This window comes from Mercurialis annua, linkage group LG2, assembly GCF_937616625.2.
Source record: "Mercurialis annua linkage group LG2, ddMerAnnu1.2, whole genome shotgun sequence".
Classification (NCBI taxonomy): Eukaryota; Viridiplantae; Streptophyta; class Magnoliopsida; order Malpighiales; family Euphorbiaceae; genus Mercurialis; species Mercurialis annua.
In genome coordinates, this window is record NC_065571.1 from 40897062 (window position 1) to 40911962 (window position 14901).

Genomic DNA, 14901 nt, shown 5'->3' on the forward strand with positions numbered 1-14901 from the left:
GAGGAAGCTGATGTTTGCTGCCACTGTCTACTATATCTGGGGTATTTTATTTACAATCAGAAGTTGTGTTCTAGTAGCCAGATTTTTCAAAAAATCAAAGCTAAAGCTGCGACTAGGTGTTGGGCTAAAAAAAGATTTATGCTTAAATACAATGCGATGTATATCAATTTTGAAATTTAACCAGTTAAGAAGGTTTTTAATTTATTTAGATCAGGGTTTTTAATTAATCTTCTTAAAGCTATCAACTTCTTTCATATCTTGTGAAAAAATTGTTTTATATGAGTTTGCCAATAATTTTATTAGTTTTTTAGTGTTAAAATAATTTTTTTAAAAACTTTCAGTTCATTCTCCCCCTCCCTTCTTGAGCTATTGTGAAACTCAACGACAAATAAAATAAAATCTCATTGAAACAAATGCGATAGAATAAAAAAATCAAGCTATATCAAATACTTGGATTTTTTATGAATATTTTTAAAAAATAATTGTGTATCAATTAAGTGGAAGAAAAAGAGAAGATAACAAGAAAATAAAAAAAAAGGCACCACATTTCAGACAATATAATTTTATTAAGTTTGTTTATTTTATTATTAAATATGGGTGTTTTATTTCATCCAACACTGCATTTACCTATTAGCCTACACGTGTCCTATACAATAAACTCGAATTTAGTATTTTTTTAAGAAAAATTTCCTTTTTCGACTGTCTTGACATGCGTGAAACAGGTGCACCATGCACCTGTTATCACAATTTTTTGGGAAACAGGTGCACCTGTTATCCCATATAATACATAAAATGGGGACCCTTTTTTTCAAAGGTCCTTACACTTTTTTTATTTATATAATATATATATATATATATATATATATATATATATATATATATATATATATATATATATATATATATATATATATATATATATATATATATATACTTAAATATTAAATATTTATATTAAATGTTTTAGAAAAATTCAAATCATTAATTTATTTATATATTTTATAAATATAATGTATCAAAACTAATTTATTTTATATAAAATTTTAGAAATATTAATTTTAAGTTTGAGATATATATTTGAATAGACTATTGCAAAATTATGTTAAACATTAAAAAATAATCAAACATATAATTTGATACATCTCGATACATATTTGATATATATTCGATCATTCAAAAAAAAATTCTTTATTTTTATAATTTCTTTAGGTTTTTTTACATATTTTAAATATATATATTTGATACATCCGATACATATTTGTTGTTTGGTGCATGTTCATAACATTTAGAGCTGGTAAATTTTAGTTAAAAATTAATATTTTTGTTGAAAATAACCCTTGATTTGCTAGTGAATATGATAATGGTGATGTTATTTTTTTTATTCTTATTATTTTACAACTATAGCAAAACAATTCGATACATATTTGATACATTTCTGATATATATTGGATACATTTTCGATACATATTTGATACATTTCTGATATATAATTTAGATCGGACAATGTTTTTATTTTTTTTATCGATTTAAATAAAGCAACCGACTAATTCAGTCAGTTTATTATTATATTTTAAAAAATGGATAAATCTCCAATACATATTTAATACATGTCGTAATTATACATGATATATATATACTTTTCATATTTGATACATAATTTATACACGATAAATAGATTTTTCATGTTTTTATACATCTTTTTCAATGTTTTATTACATATATGTTTTATCCATATTTGATACATCTCCATTATGTATTTGATTAAAATTAAAATTAATATTTTTAAAATTAAATAAATTATTTTATTATTTAAAAAGAAATAAAAAATAAATAAAACCATGTTTGTTGCACCTGCTAACATGGGTTAGCTTTATGTGAGCATTTGCACAAGTGCAACTGCGCGCCAGATCTGCTGACGCGCACTGATGTTAGCGTCGCACGCTAACATCAGCGCACATGGCGTTTGTGTAATTTTTCTTCAAAATATGGTGCTTGTGAAATAAAAATCGACTTTATTGTAAAGAACGAAAATGGAAGCCCATTTTGTGGTAATTTTGAAAGATTCTCGGAAAAAAAGAGATAATTAGACAAAATACTACAACTTTTGAACTTAATTAGATAATTACGTTCATATCTTTCTCTTTTAAAAAATACAATTTGTTCTTTTCTTTTTTAATATTTATATGTTTGATTTTACACAAATATATGCTCCTCTAATCTTTTCATAACCTAATTTATTTAAATCAAACTTAAAACCATGGCAGCAAAGAGTAAACAAGAGAGGAAGCAACTGTTGAACCACGTGAGACGACCGTCGACAGTGAGACCGGCAATAGCAACGCCGATATGGTCATCGACTTTGAAGATCTTCTTTTGGTGAGACGAGAGGTTGGAATTAACCTTATTAACGCACGCGAGAACCACGTGAGTCTTAGATCAGAGTCCAATTGTCGCTAAACCTTTATTTACGGCCTCCGTGGTATACTCTACTTGGAATAGCCATCCGGATGGGCTCCATGTGGTAATGTCTGTATCGTACTGGTGCCTAAACATTATTAATTTCTTTCTACGACGTCGTATAACAGGTGACTGACTCACACTCTTGCTCTCTAGGTATTTAATCTCAATGTGCGCGTTTCGATGCTGAATTGATAGGTGCTTTGTTTTAGAAGAAGGTGTAGTATTTGATTTGTAGTCTTTCACGTGGATGTGTAGATAGAATTAATTTTTTGGGTGTTGGTTAATCAATTTTTTATTTTTCTTTTATGAACGACAATGGTATTGTAGTAGTGGTTTGATTTTCTGGTGCTGCACAGCCTGCACTCTAGGTGTTTGAAGAAATATTTATGAGAATTGTAATGTTTTGGGTGTTGGGTAACCAATGTTTAACATTGAGTAAACTGTTAGGTAACTTTGCAATAAAATTTATTTTGAATATAATCATTAATAAAATCGTTAGTAAACAGTTGTTGAATTTTATTTTTTATTACTAATTAACCAATGGTGTATTAATGGTACATCAATGACCTTGTTTTTAGTACATTGCTGGTTAACAAATGGTTAACTAATGTTTAATCAATAATTTTAGATTAAAAAAAAAGACAATTTAGGTTTTATTTTGACGGATCCTCTTGCGGTGATGAAGGCGGAAGAGTTTGTAATATAATTTTCAACTAGTTTAATAAAAATGGAGGTTTGAATTTGTAATAGTTTTGTTTGTTGGTTAATTAACGGTGTTAGTATACCGATAGGTAGCCAAAATCGTATTTCTGAGATTAAAAAAAATATTTTTTAGAATAACAAAAGTCATTTTTACAAAAACAAAATACAAATTGTATTTTTAAAAAACAAATTTTGAGGTAGTATTCTTAATAATATATTTTTTTTTTGGTATTTATCTAAAAGGGCCAAAAAAAAGCCTATCACAAATAGGGGAGCTATAAATTTTACTAGTATAGCTAATTCAATATATAAAATCTCTTAATATGACAAAAAAGAAAAAAAATTGAAGTGTGTCTGTTGGTCCAAATTGAGCGCAATGTATGGGAGAATACATTGCAGCAGAAAATAAATAAGAGAAAAAAAAGAATCACACAAGGTTTTTACGTGGTTCGATCAATGCGATCTACTCCACGAGCAGAGAGAGAATTTATTCTATATGTTTGTTGTGAGTTTACAATAGGGTCATTACCTCTATTTATAGTGAACCCTTAATACACAATTTAAGTCCTAATCCAATAAGGAACTAGACTATAAATCCTAAAAGGAAAACAATGCTAAACAAAAGACTAAGTATCTTAATCTAAATAGGAACAATATATCTTAATCCAAATAGGAACAATATGAGCCATAACTCAACAATCTCCACCTTAGCGAATACACCCAACAAGATTAATCTTGAAACCTTCTTCAGCAAATCACAAAGGCCACCAAATTGCATCACAGAATAAACTCTCCACCTTGACTTAAAATTACTCCAAGTCAAAGTTAACCAAGACCAACTCTCTCTCTGTCATCCATGCCCCTTAAGGGCCTCATGCAATGCGTACATTAACCAAGTCGGATGCTTCTCTACTCTGCACTGTCTCTTTATACGATTGCAGCTCATCAGAATCAATGATCTCACTTATTGCCAAAGCATAAGCCATAGGATTAATATCAACCGTATCAACACAATCCACATATCTCATTGGTGTTCTGATTTGCCTTCTTCCTCTCCTTGTTGCTATACTCTCTTCTACCACTTCTTCATTAGGCTCGTTTATAGGATCAGTAGTAATCCTATTTGGAGCTACAAACTCCACCTTCTGGCTAGCACCCATATCAGTTTTTCCTGCAAGATCACCAAGTTCCTCTTTCTGGCCAAACATAGTAGATTCATCAAAGGTTACGTCTCTACTAATAATCAGTTTTGGAGTTCTATCCATCTCTGTGCACCACAGTCTGTACCCTTTAACTCCAGTCGCATACCCTAGAAATATGCATTTCATTGCCCTCGCCTCAAGTTTACCATCATTAACATGAGCATAGGCAACACAACCAAAACACGCAAGCCAGAATAATCAGAGGGTTTACCATACCATACCTCTTGAGGCGTCTTCAAATTAATTGCAGTAGATGGCGATCTATTCACCAGATAACAAGCAGTGTTAACTGCTTCAGCCCAGAAACGCTTTGGAAGACCCGCGTTTAATCACATGCACCGAGCACGTTGTAGTAGTGTTTGGTTCATTCGCTCTGCAACCCCATTCTGCTGTGGTGTGTACCGTACAGTGTGATGCCTCACTATACCTTCCTTTCTACAGAAGTCATCGAATGGTGCATTGCAAAACTCTAACCCGTTGTCCGTCCTGAGTGTCTTGACCTGTCTTCCAGTATGCTTTTCAACCATGGTCTTCCACTCCTTGAACCGCCCAAACACTTCATCCTTCGATTTCAGAAAATACAACCACACCTTTCTCGAGTAGTCATCGATAAATGTCACAAAATATTTGAGTCCCCTGTGGGATTCAACACGAGCAGGACCCCATAAATCCGAGTGAATATAATCCAGGATACCTTTAGAAGTGTGCCTTCCAGAAGTGAATTTCACCCTGCGTTGCTTGCCAAGAATACAAGTTTCACAGAACTTCAGCTTCCCCGTTTCCGCTCCTTCTAACAACCCTTGTTTACTCAATATGGATAGCCCCCTCTCGCTCATATGACCTAACCTCCGATGCCACAACTCGGTTTTACCATCATGTACCTCCAAGGACCGAGCAACCGCCACAGTTCCCACCACTGCACTCCCTGTGAGAATATAAATGCCGTGTTGTAGCACACCCTTCATCACAGTCAATGCACCTTTAGAAATTCTGATCTGTCCATCTCCACCTGAGTGGTTGTACCCTTGCTTGTCAAGTGTACCCACTGAAATCAAGTTCTTCCGCAGTTCAGGAATAAACCAAGCATCAAATGTTCTAACCATACCATCATACATCTTGATCTGAACAGAACCACTATCCTTGACAGCAAGCTCCTTATCATTCGCCACCTTTACAGTGCCATTCCACTCCTTGAAAGAATTAAACAATTCCTTTCTAGAAGACATATGATAAGATGCACCAGTATCTAGGACCCAGGTACTATCAGAACTTGATGTACTCACAGTCAAAACATCACCGCTTTCTTCCTCATCAGAACTCTCCTGTACCACAGCTGCATTAGCATTACCGCTTGATTCCTTGTTTTCGCCACCCTTTTTCAGCTTCGGACAATCTCTTCTAAAGTGCCCCTTCTCCTTGCAGTGATAGCATTGTCGTCCATTAGACTTCGATTTGGAACGCGACCTGTTTCCTTTCCCACCATCTCTCTCATGACTCCTGCTCCGACTCACCACAAGACCAGAAACCGATTCCTCCTCATTAGAGTTAGAGACCTTTTTCTTTAGTTCTTTGGATTGCAAAGCATCATTTACATCACTAACAGAAATTGAATCTCTACCATATAACATTGTATCAACAAAGTTTTCATATGAACTGGGCAAAGAACATAAAAGAATGAGGGCTTGATCCTCTTCTTCAATCGAAACACCAACACCTTGTAAATCTATAACAATTCGATTGAAGTTATTAACATCTCTTACCTGAGTATTTTCCGTCATCCTCAATGTATACAAACGTTGTTTCTGATACAACCGGTTTGTAAGAGATTTCTTCTGAAACTTGCTCGCCAACGCTCCCCATAAAGCATCAGCAGTTCCTTCACCGATAACCTCTCTCAACACCTCATCAGAAAGACTCAATAGAATCGTACTATGTGCCTTTGACATAATATCCGCCTTCTCTCCCACAGACAAACCTTCCAGTAAATTGCTTTCTCCTCCTAACGCCGCAACGCATCCTTGTTGAACCAAAACAGCCCTCATCTTGACTTTCCACAGAGTAAAGTCATTCGAACCATTGAATTTCTCAATATCGAATTTATGAAGCGACATCTTCAATCAACAAAATACCTAGAATCTCAGATTTGAAATCTAGGCTCCGATACCACTTGTTGGTCCAAATTGAGCGCAACGTATGGGAGAATACATTCATGAGGTTCAGAATGTGAACCATATAATCGTGGGCCGGACACCACATTAAACCCAAAAGCCTAAGGTAATGGATTAGGCAGTCCATTCCACTTATATATTCCACATTCTACTCATATCTTTCCAATGTGGGATTTTCATCACACTTAATATTCAACAGTGTCAAAATCGATAATTCAATGCGCTACTAATTAATAGAAGTATTCATTAAAAAATTAATAAGAAAGAGTTCATGAAATTGAAATTTTGCGATATTTATTCATGTTCTAAATCACAACACAGCATCAACATAGCTAAAATACAAGGTCTAGTACCTCACTGTCCATTGCAATATTTATCTAAATTAAATGAGTACATTGTAATAATGAGAGAAGGGTCATTTTGATCCACATATTTGTTTGACAAGATCATTTAGATCCAATTTTATTCATCAGAGTTAAATAAACTCATAAATTTGCATCTATTTGGTCAAATTTTATAATATTTCAGATTTAATTTTACAATAACTAAATTAGATAGATTTAATTTTCCGATGATATAAGTTTGTAGGACGGAGTGACTCCTCTCTCATTTAAGAATTAACCACTCTGCAGTTCTTCCTAATTTGTCCGGCAGATCCGGTAAGCGGACGGATATTGCCCATTTTGATCATGGAATTAGCAAAGTCATCAAAGAAAAGCTTGGAGTTGGTGCTGTAACTTTGAACAATAGATTTGGTGGTGGTAACAGACTCATCGCTCGAAAATAGAATTTGGTCCGACCCGAGAAGGCCTTTATTATTTTGCAGATTCTGAAAATAATGATTGTCGAAAAGATCGATAGAGTTACGATCAAGAGGTGCTGTAATGTTGCCATCTCCATTTGCTGGGCAAAGATTTCGAAGATCAGATAGCAAAGTTGAGTCTAATGTAGCATCTGGAGCACCACTTCCTGAGAAGTTGGATAACCTGTTGCTGAATGTTGCACATTTGGCTAGGCCAATTGTATGTCCGCCTACAAAAATAATGATATAAGATTAATCAAAACTATATAAATATATTTTTTTATAAGTTGATTGTGTATAATTGTGTAATGATTTATTTATTAGATTACTATATAATTATTTTTTTTGATATTTGGGAAGGAGGAGCGCTTGTGGGAGGAATTGAACCCACGATCTAGCAGTTTGCTGCTCAGTGCTTATACCATTTGAGTGAAAGTTCAGTGGTACTATATAATTATTACCTGATAAAGAGACAACATCGGTAATGTTTAGGCCTACAGCAACAAATTTAGCAATAATTTGATCAAGTCCTTCAAATGGGGAAGGCAACGAATTATCTGCCTCTGTTATATTAGCAGTCACCCCATCTCTTCTTCCTAGCGGAACTTTCCATGTTGGTCCTCCGCTCTGTGAATTATATTGAATATTTAGACGGTAACGAGCTACTCTGGATCAGATATATTCTGAATTACTAAATTTTTAAATTATTTTCACAAATGGTATAAGGTCATTAAATTTCAACTTTCATTTTATAAAGATTTTTCGATTTCACTGTATGTGGCCATTTAATTTTAAAAATATTTATAATGTGGGAAAATATTACCAAATTACATATTCTACTTAAAATTGAATACTATACCTTACATCGTGTATAATTAGATTATTGACGTGATAAACATTATTCAAATATTATATTTGATGGGTCATATCATCGAAATTATTACGCAAATATCTTTATAAAATAAAAATTGAAGTTTGATGACCTTAAAGGAATAAATTAAAGTTTCATATCCTTTTCGAAATAATTTAAAAGTTTAATGATCTCTAATATATTTAGCCCATCAATATTTCTAAATATGTTTTTGCTGTTATGTTTTGATTTTGATTAATACAAATTAATTGGATTAAATATATTTTAGGTCACCCAACTATAGTTTTTTTATAAAACGGTTACTGAATTATAAAAATGTACAAAATCGTCACCGAACTGTAGTATTATTACAAAAAGGTTACCGAATTATAAATAGTTACAAAATGCTTACCACACTAGTTGTTTTTACAAAACTATTACTAAACTGGTGTCTTTTATAAAAAAAATTATCTTACTAAATATATTTACCTTGTCCACATCATGATGGTAGCCCCGTTACCATTTTGTAACTTTTTATAGTTCTGTAATCGTTTTGTAAAAAAACTATGGTTCGGTAACTATTTTGTAATTTTTTATAATTCGATAACCGTTTAATAAAAACACTATGGTTCAGTGAAAAAAAAAATATTTAACCCCAAATTAAATTGATGTTATTGCATGTAATAGATATAAAAATTGAAGTAAACCGACCAAAAGAACAGAATCCCTAGCAGCTATGGTGAGAATATCAGCACAAGATACAACTCCACTGCACTGATTTTCCACTGCTGTTTTGATTGCATCCACCACTTCAAATCCTCTTGCTGAGTTTCTATTAGCCAACGATAATTTCTCGCTATCACTTCCATCTAGCAACAATGACCCATCACAACCCTACAGCAAAAAACACATAAATTAATTAGTCTTAATTTATTCCATTATGACTAATCTAGAGTTATTAGCCAAAATAATACCAATTTTTTATATTTTGTTTCAAAATTGTACCAATAATTTTAATTTGTATCATTTTGGTACCATTACTTTTATTTTGTTCCATATTAGTATTTCTGACCAGTTTAGGAAATTTGAAGCTGACGTGACAGCATGAAAATAAAACACCTTATTGATTGAATACTCAAGTGGATTGTCATGTCAGCTTCAAATGACCTAAAATTGTTGAATAGTTTTATCTGAAACAAAATAAATTAAAATAATACAAATTAAAGTTATGATACTATTTTAAAATAGGGTATAAAAAATTTGTACGATTTTGGCCAATAACAATATTTTTGGGGAAAAGAATTAAGTTTCAGAATGCATAGACGAAAACTAACTTACATTAACAAAGCAATCATGAAAATGAAGTCGGAGCAAAGAGGCTGCCATTCGCATTTCAGTCTTAATAGCGTTTTGAACCTCTTTGCGCACAATTTGAAGAAGTTTAGGACATGATGTTGCGTAGAAATTTGGAGTTAGTTGGGATTTTACAACAACAAATAACACTAAAAATGTTACAAACAAACAATATTGGGTTTGATGGTATTTGCTTGAACTCTTCATGGCTTAATTAGAAAGCAAATAATGCTACAAATATGAGATTAATGGGCAATGATAGTTATATGCATTACCAAACTTCTAAGGTCTATTTATATGCAATTACGTAGCAAGCATAGCATTTGCTGTTAAATTAAAAAATATAGGCTTAACTGCATAAAAAATCACAAACTTTAGCGTGATTTGCAAATTTAACATAAACTTTCAATTTTGGCAAATTAATACACAAACTTTTGATTTTTGGCAATTTTAGCACCGGTCAATTTTTCGAAAAAAAAATGGTGATGTGTACACCGGAATAACTACTATTCCGGCGTCCACATCATCATTTTTTCTATTTTTTTTAAGGAAAATTGATCGGTGCTAAAATTGTAAAAAAATAAAAATTTGTGTATTAATTTACGAAAATTGAAAGTTTATGTTAAATTTGCAAAACTCGCTAAAGTTTATGATTTTTTACGCCATTAAGCCAAAAATATATAGATAACATTTTGGCTTAATGGTTTTGAAAAGATAAACCTTTTATCAATTTATCTAAAACTTTTATCTTTTTAACACAATTAGTACTAACTTTTTAGCATTGATAATGCATGTAATAGTGGTTTGTGATGTATGCATGGCGGCCGTGGCTGGCAATACAGTGCTGCATGCATGTATTTAATAAAACCTAACAAATTATCTTATAAAATTATACCCACAATAACAAACAAAGGTGGGTTCATAGTTATCAGAATCATTTTATTTTTAAGGGTTTAATAATCCAGCTGAAAGTTCAAAGTCTGAATTAGACTTATATCAATTGTAATTTCACACTTTTTAATTTTTATCAGATTAGTGTATTGAAATTGTATTAATATATTTGGTATGTAATTGAATTGTCTAGAGTGTTAATTGAGCTGATAACCTGATACTACCGATCTTCAATTTTGTTGGGAGTGCATGCCATGTCATGAATACAGTGCAACCAAAAGAATGCGAAGAAACGAAATAAACCTTCCAAGAAATAAGCCCTACGTGCTCGAGAGCAAAGCTAAAAAATAGTATTTCATTAAACATTTTCCTTTTGTTGGTAATGTAGCGGGAGTGACAAATAACCGATAAATCTATAAATCTGTTAATTATAAGTTAATATCAAAATTACAGCTTTCAAATTCTATTGATTCGAACGAATACTAACTCCTAATTACACATTCAAAATCTTTTATGAATACTAGATCCAAACAATCATTAATTTACAAAGAATACTAAACATGGAAAAAAAACACTTTTTAACAAATTTTATTCAATCAACCACCGTCTTTAAAAAATTAAGGCTTATATATATATTAAAAATCAAACTCTAGACGCCCGCACGGATTTGGTCTAATGGTCTAAGTCTTAGCCATCTGGGCGCCAAAGGTCGCGGGTTCGAACCCCGGCTACGCCCTTTCTTAATATGGAGTGGTTGAGGTTGGATTGCTGGTCATTATAACCCGGAATTACCAGGTATGTGGGATTGCGGGCGGTTCACATCCCGGGATTTGACAATGATATTGAGTTTCAGTTCAGCATAGTGAGTACTCGTCACCAAAAAATGGAACTCTAGACAAAAATAAAAGTTATAAATATAATAATTAAAAATACTAAAATGCAAGTGCCTAGATGAACGAACTTGGCTCAAGATTGCCTAATTTGCTCGCTTTTTGTATTTCGCCAGATTTCTGAAATACATATCATCAATGCATACTATGTGTCATAAATACATCAAAACAAGAGAAACGCGAAGAAACAAAATGGCATCATGAGCAAGGCGCCCTGCGAGAAACAACCTTACTCGATTAAGCAAACATGTTTAATCGAGTAAGGCGTGGTTTTCCTTGTGAAATTTTAGTTAGTTCTTCCTATTTTAGAGGCATTTTTCATCTAAATAGGACTAGGATATTGTCATGATGCAAATTTTACCCGAAATATCGAGCCGAGATCGGCGCTACAGAATGAGAATGGTTGCTCCAAAACCCGTAGCAAGTCTAAAAACCTTTACAATTTTTTTTCGCATTTTGAAATCATAAAAGATTCGCAACTGCGTTGCAGAAATACTTTAAAACCTTTATTTAAAACACGGTAGTAAAACCATGATTGTATTTTAAAAACCATAGCGTAAACATCAATCTCATATGATGTACCTGCTCTGTTTCCAATACAATGCTAAAACGTAATACTAGTGTAACTCTTTAAACAACTGGTAAAAGCATTTTAGATAAAAATGCAACTTTTCAAACATATAATCTATACATTAGTTCAAATTAGAGTTTATCAAAATATAGTGAACTACTAAAAACAGAAAGACAGACTTTCCGGTACCTAACTACTTGTAGCTCTAGAGATATAGACGACGACTTCCAAAATTATTGTGGAAGCCTGAACTCGTAACTTGATAACCTGAAAGGGAAAACATTGGGGGAGTCAGAAATATAAATATAGATGAGTGAGTCTACACTTTTACAGTTGAATAGTAAAATCGCATATATATTAAAATTTGCATATATAAAAATATTACCAATTTTTTGATTCAGATGAAATCCTAAACCACAACATTCAGAACGGATACATATGGTATGGACTTTGATTCACACCTTGTTTAATACAGAATAAATATCTCGAACTGAATAACTGACGTTGTAATTCTATATAGGGTATTTGGGCCGTGAAAATTTTATCGTCGCCTTAGGGTTACACGTTAAGTTAGGACTGTCAAATGCCATCACCCAATGAATAACACAGACACATTTACCTCTACACCAGACACATGTTTGTATCTAGAACAGTACTAGTGATCACACAGTCTTATTGACAATAAATAGGAAGCTCGTTCAAATGGATCTTTGCTGGTTCCATTATACTAGTGCAATTTGTTATTCAAAACAGTTTAAATATCAATATTCAAAAGTAAAAATCACAAAATAAACTCACAGAACCAATATCCCCCAAAACGTGCGCTCCTTGTAGTTTATTAGCCAAACACCCTGTTGTTTGACTTGGCAGATCGACACTCGTCGTATTTAGTTGGAATACAAACGTCAATACATAATTAGACCTCAAATTTCTAACTTTAGTCGTATCGTATAAACGATAGAATTTAAAAACAAATGCCTGTATATAAACGACTCTACAAACAGAACATATAAACTACTCTTTGTGTTGAACTTCTCATTCAAATCTTAATACCACTCTTGGTTTCCACTTATCATTAATCAACTTGATTAATGCATAGCTTAATTAAAACGTTGTAATGTTTTATTAGGCCAAACACCTTTTACTTTACATAAACGTCTTAACCTTTTAAACGTCCTAGTTAACTTTTAGAAGTCAGTTTAATAGAATTTGAGTTCACGACTCGAAACGGAACGAAACATTCGAATGTCGATAGATCGGCGTCGTTGTTCACTCGCATAGCCCTTTAGCTGTGCGTTACACACAGCCACGAGAACTCTCCCCGGGCTATCCCGACGTAGTTCCGACATGATTTTTCCGATCCGAATGCTAAAACACAATTAATTCCGCAATTGGAATGTGATACCAATTTGAATTTGATCAATTCGATACAATAATTGTTATAAACTCAAATATAATCCAAATTACGAATAACAAAATTCAAATTAACGGTTATTACCTTAAATTCTAGCGGATTATCGAAGAAATTTGAGTAGGAATTGAGAAATGGATCGAAAACCGGCAGGACCTAAGTCTTCATGCCTCTACTTGCAAAATGAAAGAAGAAGAAGAAGAAGAATAAGAAAATGATGCTTCAATGGAATAATATGTATATATATAGCTAAAATGCCATTTAATACTAAATCAATCATGCACATTAATCCAAATTATTAATTAGTCGCGTCTGTAGCTCGGACATCATCGTATTAGGATTTTCGCCTAGGGTGAGTCCCAAGATTCGCTCGGAAGAGTGGATCCTATACGACTCGGTTTCACTATACTTATGCTGGATTTCGGTTTCTATCATTAGCCCCCCCGACAAGTGAGTTAAAACCTTGGTATTTATGCCTTGTTGTGTTTTAGCTTTATTGGGCGAGTCGTTCTCTCTTCTGGCGAGTCGTTTCACTGACCAGTTGAATCTTTTAATTTTCCTTTTTTTTGTCTTTTGCGATTGCGACATGTTTCTGCTTCTTTCTTTTCATTCTAGCCAAACGTCATTTTATTTGACATGTATCATTCATCCGTTGTGTCATTTAAGGTTTTGACTTTTTGTCACCATTGCCGTTTTTTTTGGGTTTGTGAATGCCTATATATTCTTTTTGCCTTCATCTTCTTCCTCACTTTTTTGTGTTTTCCATCTTCTTCTTATTCAAACTTTTTAAACTTTTGTTGCTACTTCATCTTTTGTTTTCTACTTATTGATTCTCAGGTATATTCATAGCTTTATCATCGCGCTTCTCTATGAGCATTTTATCTATTGTGATTTTTTGTCTTTCCAGACTTTTTCTGTATTCTTTCTTTTTACTCATTTTTTTATTTGTTTTGATTTTCTTTTCCTATTGAATTTTAATTCTAGTTGTTTGTTGATTTCCCTGCCTAAAGATGTCAACTAGGAGGGCAAAAGTTGAATTTGACTGTATGGCCCTCATGGAGTTGTCCCTATGCGAGGATCAAATCTTAGAGATTCCTTGTAAGTATAATTTTCCTTCAGGTTATGGGGTTAAGAAACTCGATTATCGTATGAGAGCTCTTGGCTATCCTGGTTTGTCTTAGGAGGCAGCTATTCCGAAGAGCAACTTATTGTTGCCCTTCGGTTTCCGCTAGATCCTTTTATTTTTTTTAGCTTTGTAGTGACTTAAACATTAACCTGTGGGAGCTCCATCCCGGGACTATTCAAATTATAATCGCTTTTGTAGAAGCATGTAGGCTTTGAGAGCAGTCTCATTCTATGAATGTGTTTCAATACTTTGTCTCTTTGTCTAGGAATGATATTGTTTTGATTTTCGCCCACAGTAGGAAAAGGCGATCATTTATTAGTTTACTGTGTCTTGAAGGATGGAGGTTGAAATACTTTATAGTTACACATAACTTCTGTTTTTTGCGTTTTCCAAAGGGCTTCTCGGTTAAACTGGGAAATCGTCGCCTACGCCTTTGAGCTTGTTTGATTCTATCTTAACTTTTGATTTATCTTTT

General features: G+C 32.9%; 1 protein-coding gene across 1 annotated transcript; it reads right to left on the minus strand.

Moving 5' to 3' along the window:
• Positions 1 to 6804: 6804 nt before the first annotated feature.
• LOC126667003 (peroxidase 59-like) lies at positions 6805 to 9806 on the minus strand. Its single transcript, XM_050359946.2, has 4 exons — positions 9523 to 9806; positions 8896 to 9078; positions 7796 to 7961; positions 6805 to 7564 (listed from the first exon to the last, which is right to left on the minus strand). Exons 1-4 carry the CDS (start codon positions 9742 to 9744, stop codon positions 7143 to 7145), a joined length of 993 nt encoding a protein of 330 aa, XP_050215903.1. The 5' UTR covers positions 9745 to 9806; the 3' UTR covers positions 6805 to 7142.
• Between the last annotated feature and the right edge of the window lie 5095 nt (positions 9807 to 14901).